Source organism: Mirounga angustirostris, unplaced genomic scaffold, assembly GCF_029215605.1.
Source record: "Mirounga angustirostris isolate CCGP_5_RB_7025 unplaced genomic scaffold, mMirAng1.0.hap1 SCAF_5, whole genome shotgun sequence".
Taxonomy (NCBI): Eukaryota; Metazoa; Chordata; class Mammalia; order Carnivora; family Phocidae; genus Mirounga; species Mirounga angustirostris.
In genome coordinates, this window is record NW_026991713.1 from 16882074 (window position 1) to 16905496 (window position 23423).

Consider the following 23423-nt stretch of genomic DNA (forward strand, 5'->3'; position numbering starts at 1 on the left):
TGGTCCCCCAGCCAGGCCAACAAACCACTATTAGAGTGCACTGCTGTCACTGAGAGAAACACTGCTGCAAATGCACATGTAAAACTGTCCAGAATACATAACTTCCCATTTGTGTTTATGATTTATTTTTTAAAGCAGCTTTTTACTGTGATTGTGATAAAATGAATTCCTGTTTTTTCATGCAAAATGTCACAGGCACATGTTTCATTAATGGAGGAAAACTATCTCATGTCTCCTGCAACTCCGACTACACATCTGAGCAACGCTGAACTAAGAGCCCCAAAACAGAAGAACCTGGGCATGTGGGCACTACGCATCAGCCAGAATCACAGAGTTCGTTAAGAACAGTCCAAAGCAAGGAGTTCCACTGAGACAGAAAGGTTCATCTGTTTTGCCTTAATGCTTTAGGCCTTAAAGTAAATATCTAATCCACCTACAGAGTCTTCCCAGTAAGCTCCGCTGGAGACAAGCTTCTGGCAGGAAACGCCTGAGCAGAACCTAAGCAATAACTGAATTTCCTCATAATTTAGATCAACCTCACTCAAATTCTTCCAATCTACTTTAGCCTTGGAAAAGGACCCAAACAGAATATATACATATTTTCATGTAATAAATACTGAACATCTTCCAGGTAATAGCCTGAAATCACTTTCAAGCACATAATTATTACTTAGTCTAGATTCCAAAAATGCCTGCATATCCTAATTATTAACATAGTATTTAATTTATGCAACATTATCTGGGAATAGATACTTGATATAAGTGGTCTACCCAAAAGAATCACCTCTATTCAGTGTAAAAAATATATATATTTTAAAATTTAATAAAATCATCTTATTTTATGAAATACAAGTTTTACGCCCTGATTTGTGAAATACAAGTAAGAAAACAGGAAAAAGGGCAAACGTAAAAACTCAACTCAGTTGCTGTATCTAGTTTTGAGCTTCTGAGCAAAAAGGAAAACTAAGTTACATAATTTCTGTAACAGAAAAGAGGAAACATCCATTCTTCAGGGAAGACAACTGTTCCTAAATTTTAAATCTGACAGAAACGTATCATAGGAGTCCTTAAGTATGAAATAAGCAATTTACACCATCCTACAAAGAATACAATGGACAGAATCCTTCCCGTAATGACTCAAGTTCACGGATATGACAATCAGTTATCAGGGCTACACTGCGCTCTGACTCTGGCTATGCTGGAGAGCAGGAGGCCTTTACCCACGACACTACACAGAGCCCCTACTGTTTTACTACCTCCTCAGTCCCCCGTCCTATCTCATTCAGTCTGTGTCTAGTTATCAGCAGCTCTGCCTTCAGAAAACATTTAGGGTTCCTCCTAATCTGTTCCTTCTTCTCAGACACAAGTTGAAGGGTGAAAGAAAAAACGTGTTAAATTTTATTTAAGAAAAGATGAAACTGAATAAAAAGTTACCCCAGACGGAAATGTAAAAGCTATATACATTTCTGTTCGGTTTCACAAATGATCCATGTAGGCTGTACTTTTTTTTTTTTTAAGGCATTTCTAGGTCTAAATTATTTTCCAAAAGGAAAAGGAAGCTAGAATTCTGACCGGATAAAATGGGGCATTAGCGGCTACTACTAAAGATTTATTGGTCTTTCCAAATTTAAGCCACTCACTGACCTTTCTCTTTCTTTTCTTGGTTTTCTTCAGCCGCAGTCTTGTCTGCTCTGAAGAAAATTCTTGCACTGCTCAGTGAGAAATAGAGCAATTCAAATTCCTAAGTAAATAAAAAAATGTAAAATAAAAGCTGAAAATATTTATTATAGCAAAATATTAAAATTATTATAGATCTATAACTTCTAAAAAGCTCTCCTGTAAATCATAAATACAGAAACTGAACTAGGGGCCCCTGGTTCTCTCTTAGAGCGAACATGGATGGAAGGTTTCAGAAAAACCTCCACTGCTAAGCAGCTGTCTTCAGCTCAGGTCATGGTCTCCAGGTCTGGGATGGAGCCCTGGGTTGGGTCAGGTTGGGACGGGCTCCTTGCTCAGCCAGGGAGTCTGTTTCCTCCCTCTCCCCCTGCCCTACACCCTGCTCGTGCTCTAATAAATAAAATCTTAAAAAAAAAAAAAAAAAAGAAGTAATCCCATCCATTTTTAATATGGAATCAAATGGCTTCCAAATGCCATTCTTCTAAAATACACTTATTACCACTATTTGTTTCACTTGTTTAAAAGGGGGTTTCCATAGGATTTGTTTTTTCAGATATCAAGCAGATTTGACTATTATTCTCCTCTACCTGTAGACAGACATCCAAGCGCTTCTGAGTGAGATTCATGGTTTGTAGCAGTTTTTCATCTTGACTAGCTGACTGTACATTCTGTTGCTTAGCAACTGCTCTTATCTCCTTCAGGTACTTCTCTCTAACAGACTGGAACCAGTGAAGTGAGTCAAATTCCTGGTACTGATCCAAAAGCTTCAAAATGTAAGCCACACCTGCGGTCATTAGCAAAACCAAAGCTAAATGACAAAGAGTACAGAAGTTGTATTCTACTCCTTTAAAAAAAGATACAAAAGTATAAAGAACTAAAAATAAACCAGTCAAGAAAAAAAGAAACAACAAGGCTATGAAAATCACTTAGCGAGAACATGGATGGAAGGTTGCGGAAAAACCTCCACTGCTAAACAGCCAGCAACTGAGGAAGCTGCAGGGAAACTCTACACAAGATGCTAAAACTCTAAAACCACCACCACAACAAAGTCTAAATATGAGGTCCAATGAGAATAAGTGATTAGCAATACCAAGGGGGCATGAATGATAGTTATAAAATGATGGAAAACAAGTACTACTAATCAGATGACCTAGTTAAAAAATAAAGAGTAACACTGCTCAGGAAAAAACGAATCTACAAAGAGCACACAGACCTATTAAGCAAATGTTTCTAAAAATCCATTATAATAGGCAAACATAAAACTAATGGAAAAACAATTCCATTAAGCTTACCCATGGCAAAGCCATCATCAGTAAAAGCAGCTCCAATTTTATTTTTTTTATTCAATTTCTCCTTGCAGCTAATGGAATGCTCTACAAAGTTGAGGGTCTAAAAAGACATAACATATTAGAGAAACAACTGTGCTAAAATATCTTCAGAATTTAGTTCCTAAAAACAGACATTTCAAAAATTATAAACAGGATCTCTTCTAGGTTCCTGTCCTTTTGATTTGAGACATCTTCCTCATATAAATAGCCTCCTGGTGAGATCACAATCTGTACCAGTATCTTTTAATGGCTTTTCTTTCCGAATCCTTTAACAATGAGCACTCTCGATCACCGATCACCACTTACCCCAAGCACAGTGCCTTGTATATGGTTCCTCATAAAATATTATGTACATTTTACAGATGAGGACACTGAGGCTTGAGAGGCTAAGTAACTTGCCCAAAGCCATACTCTAAGTGAAAGCTGGAGTCAGAAAAGTAGGTATGCTTTGTTTACTTCAAAGCGTTAAGTGCTCTTATGGGTGGTAATCCTTGCTTCTGCCCACCCACTTCATCCTAAAACACTATTTCTTATCATATTCTTGGTTAAAATGAATTAGTAGTTATTTGGATAAATGAATTCCTCCAAAAACTGCTTCCCTAAAAATTCAGCTCCTACAAAATACCTTATCATTTATTCAACAAAGATTTACTAAAGATTACTATATACCAGGCATTAATTATGATAAAAAAAAAAAAAGGAATACCATCAAAGAGTACACACTCTAGAGCAGCACTCTCAGCAAAGACAGAAATGCTGTGTATCCTACTGTCCAGTACAGTAAGCCCCTGGCCATATATGGCCACTGAGCACTTGAAATGTGGCTAGCAAAACAGAGGAACTAGATTTGTTATTTTATAAAATTTGAATTAATTTAAATTTAAGTAGCCACTTATGGCTATATATGGATAGCACAGCTCTAGAGGGGTAAAGAGAGACATGTTTAGGAATAATTGTGATACACCGTGGAAGGTACTATAATAGCTGATGCTGGAAACAAAAACACCAAGTTTCACTTTTTTTGCCTGTAAAACTCACTGGGCAATTAATCACAGATTTGTGAAATCTCTACCAACTATTATTTAAATCTTTTTTTTAGATAGCTCATTTATGTTTGTCTTTTTTCTGGAATTAGATGATAAACTCAAGCACAAGAAGAGTGTCCTATACTTCCCGGTAGTGCTACCCATCCACCCATCACTAACTGAATTCGGACAGCTGCCCTGCAAAACTCTACTCTCCTGTAAACTCACAATTTGTTATTTACTGTGGCTTCAGTATACTGTCCTTCAAATTAAAAAAATATGATGAGGTCACCCTAAGTTAACTACACTGTTATCCAAGTATAACTAAGATTTGCTTCCAGTCTGACACTATTTTAGGATGAAAAGATGATGCTTGCTACATCACAGTTACAACATATAATTATGATAAAGCATTAACAATTATGATGGAGCATTAACAATAAACATATTAAAAACAGCAGAAAAGAACATTTACAAAGAAAAAAGCTGTCCACACACCATCCTCTACTTCCAAAGGATAACCATGGTAATAATATGTAAGAAGATACGTTAACAAATCAGGCAGCAATATGAAAATTTATTACTCTTTATCAAAGTTAGATGTAATCAAAAGCCACATTTGTCTAGTGATATTTAGATGTTAGAGCTACCCATTTACAATTTTTTTTTAAAAAACAGTATTATTATAGAAATCTTTAGGGCAACGTAACTCTTACTGCTAGTATGCCGCTCTCTCTCTTAACTCCGTTTTCCCCACTCCAACTGTCTGTATGATGTGATTTGGAGTATCCTGAGCTCTATTTGGATGACAACTATACAGAACTGAGCAGGACACACGATATATACTATGAGGAAGCACTTAAAATTGAATCTAGATGTTAGTATTTACTACTGTATAGAGAGAAGTTGTCCTTAAACAGTAATACTTTTAAGACACGTGTGAGAAATAACTTCATATTGTAACAGAAGTTAGTCTACATTAATCACTTAAAATGATTATATGGTATAATCAGCCCAAAGATTATATGGTGTATATATAATGGAGTACACTCAATTTAAATAACACTAGATTTTTCTAGCAGTTACTAACAAATAAAAATCCATCTCAACTGTAAAGTAAGTTTCATTCTGCATAGCTAGTTAAGTAAAATTCCCAGGCCACCTTCCCTGAAATCACATTTAGCTTTTCTACAACCAGAAAGTAATATAGTCTACTATGTGCATTTCCTGCTACAAAGAAACTGGATCTATTTACTAACTTTTTAAAAAAAATTCACTTTGGGTACTAAAAATACTCACCAGAGGGGGAACAATAATATAGAAATTTCGAAGATGTATATTCTTTGGCCTTCGAAATTCTGGAGCAAAAACATCTACAAGCATTTTGAAATACTCCGTGCCTTCAGCAGAATTTCGTGTGTGATCACTGAGGACTGAATCCAAATGCCTAAAATACAAAACATTATTTACCTGGTTCCTTTCTCAGAAGAAGGTATGGCTATCTCATCTATCTAATTTATCTATCTATTTGAGAGAGACACAGAGTGTGTGCACGCACGCCACGCGTGGGCGAGGGTGGGGAGATGGGAAGTGGGGCAGAGGGATAGAGAGAATCTTAAGCAGGCTCCACGCCCAGCATGGAGCTTGACATATGGGGCTCAATCTCATAACCCTGAGATCATGACCTGAGCCGAAATCAAGAGTCAGACCAACTGAGCCACCCAGACACCCCAAGCCTCCCAATTCTTGATTTCAGCTCAGGTCATGATCTCAGGGTTATGAGATCGAGCTCCACCTCAGGCTCCATGGTCAGCAGGGAGTCTGCTTGAGATTCTCTTCCTCTCCCTCTGCTCTCCCCGCCACTCTGCAAAATAAATAAATCTTAAAAAAAAAAAAAAAAAAAATCACACATTTAACCGACTGAGCCACCCAGGCACCCCAAGAAGATATGACTTTTTAAATCCATCTCTTATCACCTTAGATGAGAGTACTCAAAAGTATAAAACATTGTAAGACATTTCTAAGTCAATTTCCTTGGAGTTCAGAATGAACTCATTTCCATATGAAAAAAAAAGCTGATCACTATTGCTTAATTAACTTAGTCCCTAATATAAAATATGTAGAGCATCTTAGAACTTAAGTTTTGTATTTCTTCTGCCCACAATAAGTCCTGTAGAATTCCATTACATTGTGGTTTTTTTTTTTTTTAAGATTTTATTTATTTGACACAGAGAGAGAGACAGCAAGAGAGGGAACACAAGCAGGAGGAGTGGGAGAGGGAGAAGCAGGCTTCCCGCCGAGCAGGGAGCCCCATGTGGAGCTCGATCCCAGGACCCTGGGATCATGACCTGAGCCGAAGGCAGATGTTTAACGACTAAGCCACCCAGGCGCCCCTCCATTACATTTAAATAAATTCCTCTTCATTTTAACTGTCTTCACTAATGCTTCTTCTGTACCTCCCTACCTCAACTGAAATCTGGCTCCTTTTCAAGAACTTAGCTTCCCACTTAATGTTCAGAAACATAAGCTGCTTTTTCTCCTTCATCCATCATTTATACCTACCACCACTTTCAAATTATTCCCCCACCACTAAAAGGTAGGAATCTCTCCTTTGAGACTCACGTGATCCCACTATATCCACTACCTAACTACTCCTTCCTGAAAGCAGTTTTCCTTTTAAACCACTGCCCTACTTTTATTTATCTCAGACTATAATATGTATTTTCGCTATCATTCTGGAAGACTTCATTGCTCATTTAGATAATCAATTCATTATCATAATTCCACAACTTCTTGACTTCACCTGCCATGAACTTTCCTTCACTTGATGTCAGTCATCCACTCCTTTGCATGGATCTGGACCTTGCTATTAGCAGACAGCTTTACCCTAGGGATCTTAAAAGACAATTATCCCACCTCTCTGACCTCCTGGAACTGCTTCAAAAATATTTTTTAAATGTCATCAATTTTTAAATGAATGACATCATTTAATAAGAATAACAGTCTGATTTTCTTCTTTGACATACAAGCCACAAACTAATCATTTCAGGGCACAGGACTTTAAATATATTATTAACTGTACATGGCTTCTTTAATTTGGCAAAAAACTAAGCTACCTAATAGACTATTGCAAAGCAAATCTTGTGTTGGGGCCTTATTCTCATAAATATGCACACACATTTTCCATTTCTTTTCATTTAAAAAAAATTTTAAGCCTACTGAAAAGTTAAAATATAGTGTACTGGACACCTATTTACCCCTCACCTTGATTCACCATTTAACATCTGCCACATTTGTTTTCTTTTTCCCAAAACATTTCAAGTTGGCAGATTCCATGTCACTTAGCCCACAAATGCTTTAATATGAATCTGTTAAGAACCAAGACATTTTCTTACAAAGCCACAATATATCATTACACCCCAAAATAAAATACAGTATTATCTAATGTACATAAACTCTGATGTCCTCAATTATCCCCCAAATGTTTTTTTTTCCTCATCGAAGATAAATTAAGGATTACCTACTGCATTTGGTCATCAGATCTCTTCAGTTTCCTAATCTAGAAGAGTTCCTTGCCTTTTTTGTCCTTTATGACATGTGACATTTTTTAAGAGTCTAGGCCAGGTGTTTTATAGAATGCCCCACACTCTGAATGTCTCAGATGGTTTCCACATAAGAAATTCAGAGTAAATCTTTCTGGCAAGAACACAACATGGGTATTTGCCATTACACTGCATCAGGAGGCCCCATAATGTCAGTGTGTCCTGTTAACTGGTGATGCTATGCTTGATCGTTTGGCGGAATACATCAATCTCTCTAAAGATAGCTCCCTTTTGGGGTTATTAAGCAATTTGTGGGATAATCTTCTGCTAGTGAACGAATACTCTGTTCTTCAAAACGGTTTTACTGATGATTTTTGTCTGGTTTCAAGCATGAGAGTGGTGGTTGCAAAACAGTGATTTCTCCCTAGATTTTCTCATCCATTCTGTATCGATTCGCTGGCATTCTTCTGTAAAGAAGAACTTTCCCTCTGCTCCTTTCTTACCATCACTGGGGCTCCTAAGTTCTTTACTCAATGTGTTATAATCAATTTCTACCATTATTAGTTTATTAATTTGAGAAAGAGAGAACAAGAGAGCATGCAAGAGCACAAGTGGCGGAGGGGCAGAGGGAGAGAGAGAATCTTTATTTTTTTAAAGATTTTATTTATTTATTTTGACAGAGAGAGACACAGAGAGAGAGGGAACACAAGCAGGGGGAGTGGGAGAGGGAGAAGCAGGCTTCCCGCGGAGCAGGGAGCCCGATGCGGGGCTCAATCCCAGGACCCCAGAATCATGACCTGAGCCGAAGGCAGACGCCTAACAACTGAGCCACCCAGGTGCCCCTCTAATCTTCCCTTTAAGATGATTTTATTATAAACATATACTTTTTAAGTCTCCAAATTTAGATTATTTCAAAATTAGATTACCTTGCTGCTTTTAATGTTTCTTCTGCAAGACCTTCTTCTTTTACTAGTTCTTCAAAATTTACAATATCTTCAAGATCAGGCACAAATCTAAGAATTGGGAAATAATTTTATTAAATATGTACAACTGACATAGATATGAAAGTGGTATTGTAAGGCTAAATTTTTCAACTATATATTTGGAAAGAACTTGGCATTTCAGTTCTATTATTAATATAACCAATTAAATTCTAAAATTGTCTTTTAGATATGAATAATCAAATTCTAATCCTTAAAGTCATGTAATCTTTAGAACCATTCAAACTGTACTGATAGGTTAACTGTAACTTTAAGAGAAAGATTTTCAGAGATCTGCTACAGTGTTAAAATTCAAGAAAAAAAATTTAACCAGTAGAATTAATGGTTTTCTTCCATATTTTATCTCAAAATATAGCAATAAGAAAACACTTGTCTACAATATCAACTACAATAAAGATAAATTTAAATGACATAAAATTCTTAAATGGCATAAGCAAGGCAAAAACGACGTTTGCACCCATCCATACCTGATGGCGTTGCTGCTACAGTGGAGGCCACCAGATCTTATCATCCGTATATAGCCCATCGCGTTACCTTAAAAATGACACACACACACACATCAGATATTTATAGAAATAACTCTAAACGCTAACAGTCAGGAATACAGTCATATATAGCAGTCAATTACCAGGTTTCACCACTCTTAAGTACCAAAGGATTCTTTTCTGCTTTACTTTAGTTCTTGCTCCATAAAAGTAAAACTTACATATTAGTGTGCCTAAAATATAAATATATATACTTATACACAGCTGTATCAAAAAATAAATGTGACTGACATTTGATAAACAATTTCATTAAATGACTACATTTTTAAAAAACATAGTCAATAATTTCTTCATTATCACATCGAGTGCCTCCCTCTCTCTTTCCTCCCCTCGCCACCCGCACACATGCAATTGGAAATGATATCAAGAAATCTTTATTTGACGCCTCCAAATTATACCTCCAGCCTGGATTACTCTTCCCGGTTTTTTAATCCAATGCCTATGCCTTCATGACTAAGAAAAAATTTTAATTTAATATGTTCAAGTCAAACTCAAGACCTTCACCCTGTTATATTTCCTATCTCAAAGAAACTGACATTTCCATCCTTTCAACTGCTCAGGCAAAATGTCTTCAAGTCATCCCTGACTCCTTTCTTTCTTTCATACTTAACATCTAATCAATGGGCAAATTATACTAGCTCTACCTTCAGAATGTAGCCAGAATCCCACCACTTTTCATGTTCATAGCTATGACCCTATACCAAACCAATACATCTCTTGCCTATACCTCTGCAATATGTAAAGACCTCCTGATTTCCCTCCTTCCACCTTCAGCATCCTACCTCCCAATCTTATATCTACATAGCAGCAGCGCTGATGGTTCTTTTCAAACTAAGTTGGAACATATCCTTTCCTTTTCTGAAAACTCTACAATGGCTTTCCATCTCAATAAGATCCAAATCTCTTATGTGGTCAACAAAGCCCTGTGTGATCTTGCCCCTTGCTACTGTTCTGATATCCTGCCCCACCACTCAGGACTTTACTAACTCCTCCATTCCGGCCCCTATTTCCCAAAAATGCTAAACAGACTCAGGACTTTGGCACTTACTGTCACCTCTCTCTGATATGCTCTTTCCCTGAATATGCACATGGCTTATTCCCTGATGTTATTTAGGTCTATGCTCAAATGTCACCTCCTTAGAGCTTACATTGAACATCACCGAACGGCACTGCCCAAAACTATTACATCTCCTTACCCAACACTTGACACTGACATATTCTGTATCTTTTTATTTGTGTCTCTCCCAACTGGCATGCAAAATCCCTGACAGAGCTTCTGTTCTCACTGCTCCATCCCTAGAGCCAACATATCCTGGCACATAGTAGGAATTCAATAGTACAGATGACCCTTGAACAACATGGGAGTTAGGGGCGCCGAACCCCCCATATCCGCACAGCTGAACATCTGCATATAATTTCTGACTCCCCCAAAACTTAACTACTAATAGCCTACTATTAGCCGGAAGCCTTAACTAGTGACATAGTCAATTAACACATTTTTGGTATGTTACGTATATTATATACTGTGTCCTTACAATAAAGCTAGAGAAAAGAAAATGTTAAGAAAATCATAAGAGAAAACACATTTACAGTACTGCACTATATTCATCCAAATAAATCTGCATATAAGAGGACTTGCACAATTCAAACACATGTTGTTCAAGAGTCACCTGTATATTGCTCAAATGAACTGAAATTTGTTGGGAGAAAGAACGGACAAAAAGGTAAGAAGCAGTTAATATTTCATAATCATTACAGTAATATATGCTTTACATACACTATCTCACCTAATTTTTTTAACAACTCTCAAAGTAAGTATTACTCTATTTTAGGCTTATCCCAATATGAGAGATACATCTTCTAAGATGCAGATGATAATACCTATCTTAGAAAAATAAAACACCTGGTTTCATTGTTTTCCTACAATTGGCAGAACAATATCTGGCAGATTGAAATGTGCTAGTGAGAGGCAAGTATAGAGCAACAGTTAGGAGGAACCCTCTGAAGCGAGACTTCTTGGGTTCAATGGACTCTGCCACTTTTTAGTAAGAAAATCTAGGTCAAGTTATAAAGTTTGTATCTCAGTCTCCTCATCTATTTCATTAAGCTCTACAGGGCAGAGATTTTGTTTAATGCCTTGTTGTCCTCAATAAATACCTGAAGAATGAATGAGTAGTAATACCCATAGCACTGTGAGTTTTATATGAATTAGAACCAATAAAGCACTCAGAAAAGCTTTGGCACATAGTAAATGCTCAATAAATGTTAGTGGTTGTGGTGATTATGTCAGCAGGCAGGTTATTAGACAAAAGGACTTTTCCTTTTGCTCCCAACTCTCAGATTTCTTACTCTTTTTCTCAAGATATTTAAGAGACTCAAAAACACATTACTATGCTTTATAAGGAGATTGAGAATTTATATTTTCTAAGAAGAGAATAAAGAATAAAATCCTGGAACAAAGTGAAAAGGATAATATTCACCAAATGTTGAACGCATCCTGGTGGCAACTGAGGTGACACTATTTTTTGTGTATTGGGGGGGAATATGTGTATTTTGATGTGTACTGGGGGAAAATGACTAGCATAGTAAGCTCATAATTAAAGATTATTTCATAAGACAAAATTATACCTTAAAAATATAAAAACATTAAGTAATAGGGCAAGCAGTACTCACATGTGGGAAAAAAAAACCTCTGACATTCGTATGCAAATAAATGAAGTTTTAAGCAACAATGCTTTAGAAAAACAGCTCTTAATCTGAGGTCCATTGACTCTAACTTTAAGCACCTGAACTCTGGTATAATAACATGCAAAACTGTATGTATAGTATATGATTCTGGAGGAAACCAATCCAGAGTTTTCATCAGATTCTCAAAAAGGGTTAAGATCTATTGCTCCAGAAGTTTACAATCTAATATGACATCAAATGTCTCTACAAAGAAAACTGTACTTGTGGGACAATACCTCATTATTAAATTGTTTAAAATTTAAAAAGTCAAATGTAAAATTCTTTAAGTTCTTGTACTAATAACATAATAGAAATGCCTAATATGTAAACCAATTAATTTATAAAGCTTAAGCTAGTGTTCAGTAACTTTACTCCAGAACTAAATCCTTCCAATATCTTCCCCACTAGTAAATTTAAAGCCCCTCGAGAATGAAGGCTATCTCTTTTCTCAGCACCTAGAAGAGTATTTGGTACAACAGATTCCTGGTAAATGTTTGATAAATGAATGAATCTCAGGAAGTAAAATTTTACCAAATTGTAGTCAATAAGAATTTACTAACTGCTTGGGAGTCTACAACTGTGAAGAAGATAAAATACCTTTAGACTTAAGTTAAAAAACCCAGTTTAAATCCTAGCAACACTATTTCTCTGAGTTTCTCTTTTTTCATCTTTAAAATGATGATTACACGCCTCTCACATAGGGGTTTTGTGAGGACATTACCAGAAATAATGTGTGTGGAAAGCTCAAATAAGTACAGCTTTGTTAATCTCTGATTACTAAATGTAGTTCTTGCTTTTAAATATAACACATTTCAGAAGACAAGTTCTACCTGTGAGGCAGGACAACTCAAGAAATAATATACAAATATGGAAGGATATAACACAGAAAATTATAATACTTAACATTTCATCTTTAATTAAACTTATTTGTAAGTAATGTAACTTATTTACTTATATTAATTAACTTTTCACATAAATTATTTTATACCTTTGCACTTAGGCTGTAACTTCAGGGAACTAGTTTGGTTTTTTTTTTTTTCCAAGATTTTATTTATTTGACAGAGAGAGTGAGCACAAGCAGGAGGAGCACAGGCAGAGAGAGAGGGAGAAGCAGGCTCCGTGCTGAGCAGACAGTCCGACACGGGACTCAATCCCAGGACCCTGGGATCATGACCTGAGCCGAAGGCAGCCACTTAACCGACTGAACCACCCAGGCACCCAGGAAACCAGTTTCTAACAGATTTTTTTTTTTTTTTTAAGATTTTATTTATTTATTTGACAGGGAGAGACACAGTGAGAGAGGAAACACAAGCAGGGGGAGCGGGAGAGAGAGAAGCAGGCTTCCTGCGGAGCAGGGAGCCTGATGCAGGGCTCGATCCCAGGACGCTGGGATCATGACCTGAGCCGAAGGCAGACGCTTAATGACTGAGCCACCCAGGTGCCCCAGGAAACCAGTTTCTAAAGCCCAAAGCAGTGCCATGAACAGGGTAAGTACCTAATAGTTACCACCTGACTATTATGAGCAGGATATTTGAGATGAATTAAATATATTTTTAATTTAATTGAAGAGGTTTTATTCGGTACATATTAGTCCACAGGGTATCAATTATTTCTGTACCAACAGTCTAATCATACTTGAAAAACTTTTGGTAAGAACATTACTCTAGTGGAATAAAATCAATCTCAGGCACTCAGATATTGAGTTATTTATATGAGATATTTAAGGAGAAAGATTCTTGGAATTTGTATTTTATTTCCCAACTCTTTTATAATAAAACTTACCAATCTGGCTGATGAGTTGCCTGAACTGATCAAGGTAGCTTTGTCCCTCTGGGGTAATTCCAAGTTTTCTGATGCCACGGTTGAATTTTTCTGCTCTTTCAAAAGGATACTAAAGAGATAATTTAAAGACTACCTTTATTAATAAAGACCCCTAAAGCATAAAATGCCTATAAAATCAACCATGCTAATACCACTTGCCTTCCTAATTTTGTCATTGTCCTTAAAAAAACCACTCAAATCTAATGACAAAAAATTTACAGCACAAAAACTACCAATGTTCAAGGTCAATATAAATTTCTTTTTGCCATAGCTAAGGAAAATAATTATTAAAGTCACCAAATTTAAGTTTTCCACCACCATTATTAGTCTCCCAACATCCAACTACTCTGTTAGATAGACAAACCAATTCCTCCTAGAAACATTTCTTCAGAGATGTCCAACCAAGTTCCTGTGGGTTGAATAGGTATTATATATATAAACATACTCCTTCCCAAATAATACACATTAGCTGAGCTAAAATTTCTAATTGCACCAATAAAAAATGATTTTTCACGTCTCAGCTGATTAAAAGAGTTAGGAAATTACTCATTGTATATTAATAGCAAGTGGACACAATTCTTACAAACAAGAGAATGATTATTTCTCTGAATATAATTTATTCCAATAAAAAGGAGATAATTAAATTCTCTGATAACTATAATCTATAATTTTATTAGTTATTTTACTAGGAATGTATGCTGCAAATCAAATATAAAACCCACCTAATAATCATGTTGGTTCTCTATCCACACGGCTACAGGCCTCTATACTAGTACCACTTAGATTTCTCTTCATTATTACAAAACTCAGTCCAGAGGGTGAAGGGAAAACAGCATTCTTATAAATTACGGATGGGAATATCAATTGGTACAGTGTTTTTAGGGTGTGTAGCAACATGTATCACAATTTTAAATATTCTTATTTTGTGCCCTAGAAATTTCTCTTCAAGCAATTCACCTTTCAGAATTTTAATAGTCTCCAAATTCACAGATAAATATGTAAAGGATGTTACCTGCAGTACTGTTAATAACACTAAAAAATCAGAAAAACCTAAACATCTGTCAGCTGGAGAAGGTTAAATAAGTTATAGTATACATCTTTACTATCAACTGTTAAAAAGAATGAGGCAGATCTATATGTAGAGAACTGTGATAAGTATACTGTAAAATAATGTGTGTAGTATTACACCATTTTTGTTAGGAAAAAAAGCAGTACATGTAGGTGCAAATAGATACGTTTATCACACAGACATCTAGAAGCATCACATCAGAATGTTAACAGCAACTGCCTCCAGAGATGGAATTGGGAGGAAGAGAAATGAGGGAGATCATTTAGTTTATGCACTCTATATTGTTTAAATGTTTCAAAGTAAGCATGTTTTGCTTCTGCGTTATTTAAAATAAAGAAAGAAAAGTTAACACCTGGCTATACCGATCCTTACACTGTGGCCTACAGAGAATGCAAAGAGTAAGATATTATAAGGGGAAATACAAGAAACTTGGAGGCCAGATCTAGGAGACATTATTGTGAAAAATACCTAAAAAAAGAAAACTCCACTACAGAGTCTCATAATGAACTTCAGCATAAACATCTGCTATACACTCAACAGTTCAGTCAAACTACCTTAAAAAGAATATGTGAAAATACCTTATGATCATTTTGGTCCTTGACTTCCCTGAAAAACCGAATATCTTTAATCAATCGAGATTTGATATGTTCATCATACATAAATTGGCTGAATATATAGAACTTCTTTTTCAAAAACTGGTAGGTGAAATTAACCTATAAAATTAAAATACAAAAAATTGGACAGTTAATATAAAAATTAATCTAAAATCAATGTGACTGAATAACAGTTATCTATCAACTCTAATTTATATGAGTTTTCATAAAGTCTAATATTTATAAAGTCTAATTCACACTGGACATAATAAATGAAGTTTTTTTATTGCTCAAGTTTACAGAAATTTCTATAAGCTCCCTTTAAATATTTTAACTACACAAAAGGGAAAAAAGGGAAAAAAAGGAAAATATTTTCCTAATAGAAGTAAGAGTTATAGTGAGAATCAAAAAACCAGATTCAACACACTAGTTTTTAAGTAATAAACCACAATCAGAAGTTTCTGATCCTCCATCTGCAAGACTACTTTTTACTAATCTACATGTCTAGAATGATACTGAAGTAAGAAACATGGTGCTCTTTAACTTTCCTGAAGGAAGACATTCAATTATTTATCCAGGGATATTTTGAGCACCTCTTATGTGCAAGGAACGGTCTATCTGCTCTCATGCTAGACATGGTGCTTGTCATCATGTAGTCTATATTCTAGCAGGAGTGACATTTTAAACAATTATATGTTAAATAAATTATTAAATCTCAACTGCAATAATTCATACAATGAGAAGTGCCAGTGCTTTGAGAATAATAAAAGGCCCTGACCTAGACTCAGAAAACCCTGAAAAAGTTGAATTTGAGCTGAGATTAAAGCCATAATAACGTAGAGGATGGGAGTCCTAGAGGATGAAAGCCCTGTACTAGTCTTCGTCTCCTCCACCCTCAAAAACTACTGTTTTGGCAAATATATGCCATTTTTTTTAAACAGTCTTCATTTACCCAGTTTTAGAAATGGGTGCTTTCTCATAACTTTTCTTGTGGCTTAAACACTGCTTTTTCATTTATTATTTTTTAATTTAAATTCAATTAACGTATAGCGTATTATTAGTTTCAGAGGCAGAGCTCAGTGATTCATCAGTCTTATATAATACCCAGTGCTCCTTACATCATGTGCCCTCCTTAATGTCCATCACCCAGTTACCCCATCCTCCCATCCCCCTCCCCTCCAGCAACGCTCAGTTTGTTTCCTGTGGTCAAGCATCTCTTATGGTTTGTCTCCCTCTGATTTCATCTTGTTTCATTTTTCCCTCCCTTCCCCTATGATCCTCAAACACTGCTTTTTCTTGATCTCCTTACTAGTAGTTGTGTTAGCAGAAATAGTCTCTTCTTTATCCTTCCCACTCTTAATAATGGGTAACTGCCAGTCTCTGATCTTATCTCTTCTATACTCACTTAGTCATCACCAGACATCAGGAATGTACATTCACTAGTGTGATCAACTGATAAATGACTGTATCCCATGCTAGAGTATAATCACCATGAGAGCACAAACTGTTTTTCTCACCATAGTGCCCAGCACTGTGCCTCAGATAAAATACATACACAATTATATCTATTACATGAATGAGTGAGTATCTAACAGATGAGGTCAAAGAAGAGTTTATTTATCCTGAAAAGTTCAGACATGACCTCTACCAGGTGACTCCTTATTTTAAGTTATAAACTCTGTCTCATTTCTATATTGGTAACCACTAAAACAGAACTCCAATCACATCTCCTATCAGCTCAAGTACTTTAATGGCTTCCCTACCGAATATTAAAATGATCCCTATGTAATTTCCAGTTACATAACTCCTTCTTATTCCCTTACTTTCAAATATGCTTAATAATAGTTTACTATTTAAGCATTCATACTCTTCCTCAAGGAGAAGTTAAGTGTATCCTGAAAACCAGGTAAATTCAAAGACTTCTCTTGTCCGCAGAAGAAAAAATAGCATACAAATTCAAGTGAGTCTCTCAAGTGATAGAAGGCCCACTTCTAAAATTCAAAATATTTTTAGAAAATTTCTACTTTTATGGATATCAAATAATTATTAAGTTCCCCCCCAAAAAAAGAGCATGACTGATGTTAAATAAACTGCTATCAATGATTTGCTTGCAAAAGCAACTTTCAAAGAATATCAGACAATCCACACAGATACATATATTTATGTCAATGTGCTCAAATCTCCAATGCTGTTTATAATGATGATCCTGAGATGGTAAGATATTCAAAAATGCCTTTGTATCACTGAGCTTCCATCACATCCAACACAATTTTAGTGCCATTTTTTTTTTTAAGATTTTATTTTTAAGTAATCTCTACAGCCAACATGGGGTTCAAACTCACAACCCCAAGATCAAGAGTCACATGCTCCAGCAACTAAGCCAGCCAGGTGCCCCCCCGACATTTTAATTACACCAACCAGAAGATGGAAACTCAGGTATAATATAAACAAGCAGTAGTATATGTTTACCAGAATATTCTATGAGAAAACTATTTGCCAAACTACCAAATTAAACAGGAGTCTATTACCCACCCAAACCCCCCCAAAAAAGTTCTTACTGTTGTATTCATGATTCCTGTGCCATGTGTTCGAATTGAATTAGCAATATGCCGAATATTAATAGTGTTCAAATGTTTGTTATTGCTTGTTCGTTCAATAAAAATCTGCAACGAAACAAACTTATGCTAAGTAACAACACAATCCATAGCAACACTGGTCAGTTATACAAAGAAAATTTTACAATCTATTTTATTAAAGATAATTTAATTGGAAAGTCATTCAAGAAGATAATACAATCAAAGCAAAGGAATAAAAAGATGATCTCTAAACAATTATATTCCACTTTATTTCACTAGTTTTCACTAATGAGAATCAACTCTGCCTCTCAGACTCCCTACTATACATCCACCCACATTTAAAAAGAATTTTAAAACCTACTCACCTGATTGTTGAGATTATAGAGGTATCGAGACACAAATATATGGATATTTCTCATAATTTCCAAAACATCCAGGCCCTACAAAACAACCCACAAAGTTCTATTATTATTGAAGATAGACTTGTATCAATATAGTGACTTACTAACAATATTTTTAAATTACTTTAAAAAACTATACAAAAGGTATGACCAAAGCCTTCTAACTGCTATAATCAGGACTATCTCCTTGGGGAAACGTGGCTGCTTGTTCTCTTATCCCTTCTGTAAAGACAAGAAGAGTTATGTTTAAAATTTCAGAGATTCATGACTCAATCATTTCCCCACCATTCTTGAGAATATTTGTTTGTCTTCCCAAGATCTTCTGTATATGTTTTACTAAATAAACTAATGGCCAGATTCTAAAAGGCAGTCAGGATATGTGGTGATATTTATAAAATACATACTGTTTTTCAGGCACTGTGCAAGGTTCTTTATATGTAATTCTCAAAAAAAAATGAGGTATTAGTCTTCTAAATTCCACAACTGAGGAAAATGAAGCTAAAGGAGTTCTCCAAGGTCAAACAGCTAGGAAAAGGCAGACCTGGGAATTTTTAGAAAATCGAATTCCAAATCCTTATGCTTCTTTAAATTACACTAGACCACCTTTAACATACAAGTTACCTATGAAGAATCCTTCATTCTTCAGCTATTACTCTAATGTCTAATGGCATCATATAAATTGTCCCACAGCTTTTCTAACTGGGGCTCAAAGGAGCATCACAACACCCGTTAAAGTTTTTATTATCGTTTTTCTCATGTTTCAACCTAAAAATCTGTTTACTTACTTTTTCTCCTACTAGGTTATAAGTACATGAGCTGAAATTGTTTTTGTTTTGTTTTGTTTTTAATGTCCCAAAACATAGTTCAGTGCCTGGCATCTTTTCAGTAAATACTAAATGTATAAATGAATGAAAGGATATACAAACTGATCCTAGAAATGCAAAAGGATGGAGGAAAAATTATGATCCTCAAATTTTGGAACTGAATAAATGTTTTTTGATAAATACTATTTTTGGTTTTTCTTAGAAAAAATACATGCAAATTAACTGAAAACTTTAACTTTTGCACTCATGAGATACTACCATATTGTAAATTAGCTCACTGAATTAGCAAAGTCAAATGCTTGTAGGCACTCATCATTGTAAGAATAAATTTATAATCATATACATTTAACCATTTTTTCCTAAGACATTAAAGCCTATGTTATATCTACATTTAAAATCCTTAACTGTGATCTTGACTAAACTTTTTACAATTCTGCACAAGTCACCTCACAATCCCAGTGTTTCTGAAACACTGTATCTAAATCTATGCAGATTTCAGATGTTCAGCAAAAGTCAGAGTGTAAACAGGAAGCCTGTGGTAAATTATTCATAAAGCAAATTAACACCATCTAATTTTTTATTCTTGTCAAGCATGTAGTTTTTATAGCAAATATTTTGAGATATAAACACATGCTAAATAAAGTAAAAAGAAAAAAAAAGACTGCTTAGAGAAACGCTGTTCTGCTATAAACACACTATGCTAAAAACACTTTATACTATACCTGTTCCAAAGTCTGACTAGGAAGATGAGCCTCTGTCATAATCAATCCATAACGCTGGGTAGCTAAATTTCTCATTTCGCTGTAAGTGGCCCAGTCATGAAGAGCCACTGTTGTTAGATTGTAGAAAGTCTTGTCTAGGTAGTGAGTTACATAAGCTACAAAAAAATAATTAATAAAAAATAAATTTTTGATTCATGAAAAGTAAAAAAGCAAGAGAAATGAAACTTTTTGCAAACAACTTGTCTTTGAACATTAAATTTCTTCCTTTAAAATAAGGTACCAGGAAAATAAAAATGAAGAAACAAAAACGAATTAAAGAATAAATGAGTAATACAAAAATACCCTCAAAGTTTTGTTTTTTTGTTCTTTAATAGTTAAGGGCAAACAGATACAGAATATGACTTTAAGAAGGAAAACAGAACACTTACCTCGAATGTCAATGAAACGATTGAAAAATCGAATTGGATTCAAAGAGAAAAAAAGGGCCAGGTCTTTCATGCCAACTTTGAAAGGGTTTCGGTCATCCAGTTTTAAATGAGTGTGCACAGAAAGTCGCAGATCCTTCTCTATTTCCTTGCATAATTTGTCCAGTAAATGCTATGCACAAAGAATTGATACCTTAATTTTTCAAAATGATATTCCAATTGCATTGTTCTTCTAAGGCATCTATGCTTGACCATTAGAGTTTTATAATCAGCGCAATGATGAAAAAATTTGTCAAACTGGTTTAAAAGTCTAAATAAGCTATGGTAAAATATTTTTATTGGCAAAGTGAAAATTACTTTGTTCTCCATTTTATTTTTTTTAAAGATTTTTTATTTTTAAGTAATCTCTACTCCAAATGTGGGGCTTGAACCCACAACCCCGGGATCAAGAGTCACACACTCCACTGACTGAGCCAGGCAGGCACCCCTGTTCTCCATTTTAAACCAACGATTTTTCTGGGACGCCTGGCTGGCTCAGTCAGTTAAGCATCTGCTTTCAGCTCAGGTCATGATCCCTGGGTCCTGGGATCAAGTCCCACATCGGGCTCCTTGCTCAGTGGGGAGCCTGCTTCTTTCTCTGCCTGAAGCTCCCCCTGCTTGTGCTCTCTCTCTGACCAATAAATAAAAATCTTTAAAACAAAATAAACTAAACTGATGATTTTTTGACCAGGGAGCAGTTAGATAAATTCTAAATTTTTATGTTCATTAATACTTAAAACCCTTGAAAAGAACTTCAAAAGCTAATGTCTGATGAGTTCATTACAAGGAACATGAATAAACAATATAAAGTATAACATTTATGGAAACCAGTAGCTAAGAAGGAAAGGTCCTGAGAACTAGCAAGAGAAGAAAAAAAAATTTTTTTTTCAAAGATTTATTTATTTGACAGAGAGAGACACAGCGAGAGAGGGAACACAAGCAGGGGGCGCTGGGAGAGGGAGAAGCAGGCTTTCTGCCGAGCAGGGAGCCCAATGCGGGGCTCGATCCCAGGACCCCAGGATCATGACCTGAGCCGAAGGCAGATGCCTAACGACTGAGCCACCCAGGTGCCCCAAGAGAAGAAATTTTTTAAAAAGCTTCCTTATAGGGGTGCCTGGGTGGCTCAGTCAGTTGGGCATCTGACTCTTGATTTTTGCTTGGGTCATGATCTTGGGGTCATGGGATCAAATGCCATGTTGGGCTCCATGCTCAGCAGGGAGTCTGCTTGGGATCCTCTCACTCACTTTCCATCTGCCCCTCCCACCAAGCATGCTCTCTAATAAATAAATAAAATCTTTAAAAAAAGCTTCCTTATTATAATAATCATTTTTTTAAAAAATCACAAAATTCATTGCACTAAAGGTAATGAAATTTATCATCTTCTCTGGTCTACCATTAAGTTCTAAATACTGGCCAAACATGTATGTTATTATAAAATACATATAAGAATAGTTAATACAAGAAATTACATAAACTTTTTCACAATTTTATCAAACCTGAATATCGTTTATATTGTGAAGTTTACTCATTTTTAATCTCTCCCTCCATATAACATTGCTAGATGACAATTTAAAGATATCAGTGTTTATAATATGCATTCCATTAAAACAAGAAGGTATATATTACACTGCATTTGAATTATTTGTTATACAAGTAAATCTTTTAAATTTAGAAAATTTAAATAAACAGAAAATTTTAGTCAGTGACGCGCCAAATAATTCAGTAAAATTTCGGTAGTTAAGTTGCAGTAACTGCATTACCATTAGCAGCACTCAATTTTCAAACCAATTTCCAAATTCCTAGTCTGAATTTCTATATAAAAAAATGGGAATTAGGGGCACCTAGGTGGCTGTCAGTTGAGCATCGACTCTTGATTTTGGCTCTGGTGGTGATCTCGGGGTCTTGAGATTGAACCCTGCCTTGGGCTCCGCACTCAGTGTGGAGTCTGCTTGTCCCTCTCCATCCCCTGCTTGTATGCTCTCTCTCTCTCTCTCTCTCAAAAAAATACATAAAAAATATTTTTTAAAAAATTAGGAATTAAAGACCAATTTAGCACAATAGTGATAGTATAACTAAAAAGAAATCCTTTGTTCTAGACAGTGATTCATAAATTTTATTATGAGATATGAATATGAATATATAACATATATGTAAATGAAAGCCTGCTTCAATCCAGGAAGTTTTTCCAAATATTGAAAAGCTTAAAACATGTATTTGGAATGCAATCTCGAATATATTACCTCATTTAAAATTTCCATAATTTCTTTGTCATAGCAATCCAGAAGTATTTCATAGGACTCTAAATGCCTTGCATGCATCATAGCAGGTACACAGTCCCGTAAAGCACTGAACATGTACTAAAAAGAAAATCAGAATGTTCATGAATTTCAAAAAACCAGAGCTCTAATTAAGAAATATCACAAAGGGAAAAAAAAGGACTATCACAAAGGTTAATTATCTATCTTTAAAGACAAAATCTCAATTTGAAGAGTGTTTTTAACATGTCTGTCTTACTTTCCTAAATAAGAGCCAGATTTTATTCTCTAAAGCAGATACTTTGAATCAAAAAAAATTCACATTTACTTATCCTTTGTCTTGAGCATTCAAATACTTATTTCCGTAAGGAAACAGATCTGAGTAACACAGACCTTGCTGACAAGTAAATGTCAGACTACTGTGACATAAACTAAAATCAAGTGAAATGAGAATGATAGGAATATGAGTAAAAAAGTTAATTCATTAACATTAATATCAAATTTAACTAAACTAACTGCTTATTAAATATGCACAGCATTGTAAAAACATTAGCAGTCAATTTTAAAATGATTTATTAAGTCAAATGATTGTATTTAAAACTAATTAGAATGGTTTGTATGGTGACTAAAAATGATGGATTATTTTTTACATTATTCTTCACTTACATGTAATCTGGCTGCATCAACAGCATTTTCATATACATCATCTAAATAAATTGGGAAGACAGCTCGGTGCCAGTATAAAAAACAACAGTCACACTGTGTTTGGACTCTACAATGTAAAGTAGTAATTAGTGGTAGCAAAACTCAAGCACCCCCCCATCCCAAAAATAATGAAAGGAACAACATTCTA

The 23423-nt window shown here is 35.2% G+C and overlaps 1 protein-coding gene across 9 annotated transcripts in view; it reads right to left on the reverse strand.

Moving 5' to 3' along the window:
* The window catches only part of WASHC4 (WASH complex subunit 4), a 63520-nt gene that overhangs the window by 6340 nt on the left and 33757 nt on the right, over positions 1–23423 (reverse strand). For 4 of the 9 annotated variants that reach the window (XR_010411371.1, XM_064590689.1, XM_064590688.1 and 1 more), the window contains exons 19-32: positions 23237–23342; positions 22556–22672; positions 20280–20448; positions 19852–20006; positions 18270–18344; positions 17887–17991; positions 15314–15448; positions 13628–13736; positions 9041–9107; positions 8499–8585; positions 5330–5477; positions 2970–3066; positions 2265–2485; positions 1645–1741 (exon numbers count right to left, since the gene is read on the reverse strand). Coding sequence is in view for 7 of the 9 variants with exons in the window: in XM_064590689.1 (XP_064446759.1) it covers positions 1645–1741; positions 2265–2485; positions 2970–3066; positions 5330–5477; positions 8499–8585; positions 9041–9107; positions 13628–13736; positions 15314–15448; positions 17887–17991; positions 18270–18344; positions 19852–20006; positions 20280–20448; positions 22556–22672; positions 23237–23342 (1688 nt within the window). In the remaining 2 variants the exon portion in view is untranslated. The remainder of the gene's footprint in view (positions 1–1644; positions 1742–2264; positions 2486–2969; positions 3067–5329; positions 5478–8498; positions 8586–9040; positions 9108–13627; positions 13737–15313; positions 15449–17886; positions 17992–18269; positions 18345–19851; positions 20007–20279; positions 20449–22555; positions 22673–23236; positions 23343–23423) is intronic. The other 5 variants (XM_064590691.1, XM_064590690.1, XM_064590692.1 and 2 more) reach the window with 2 other exon arrangements.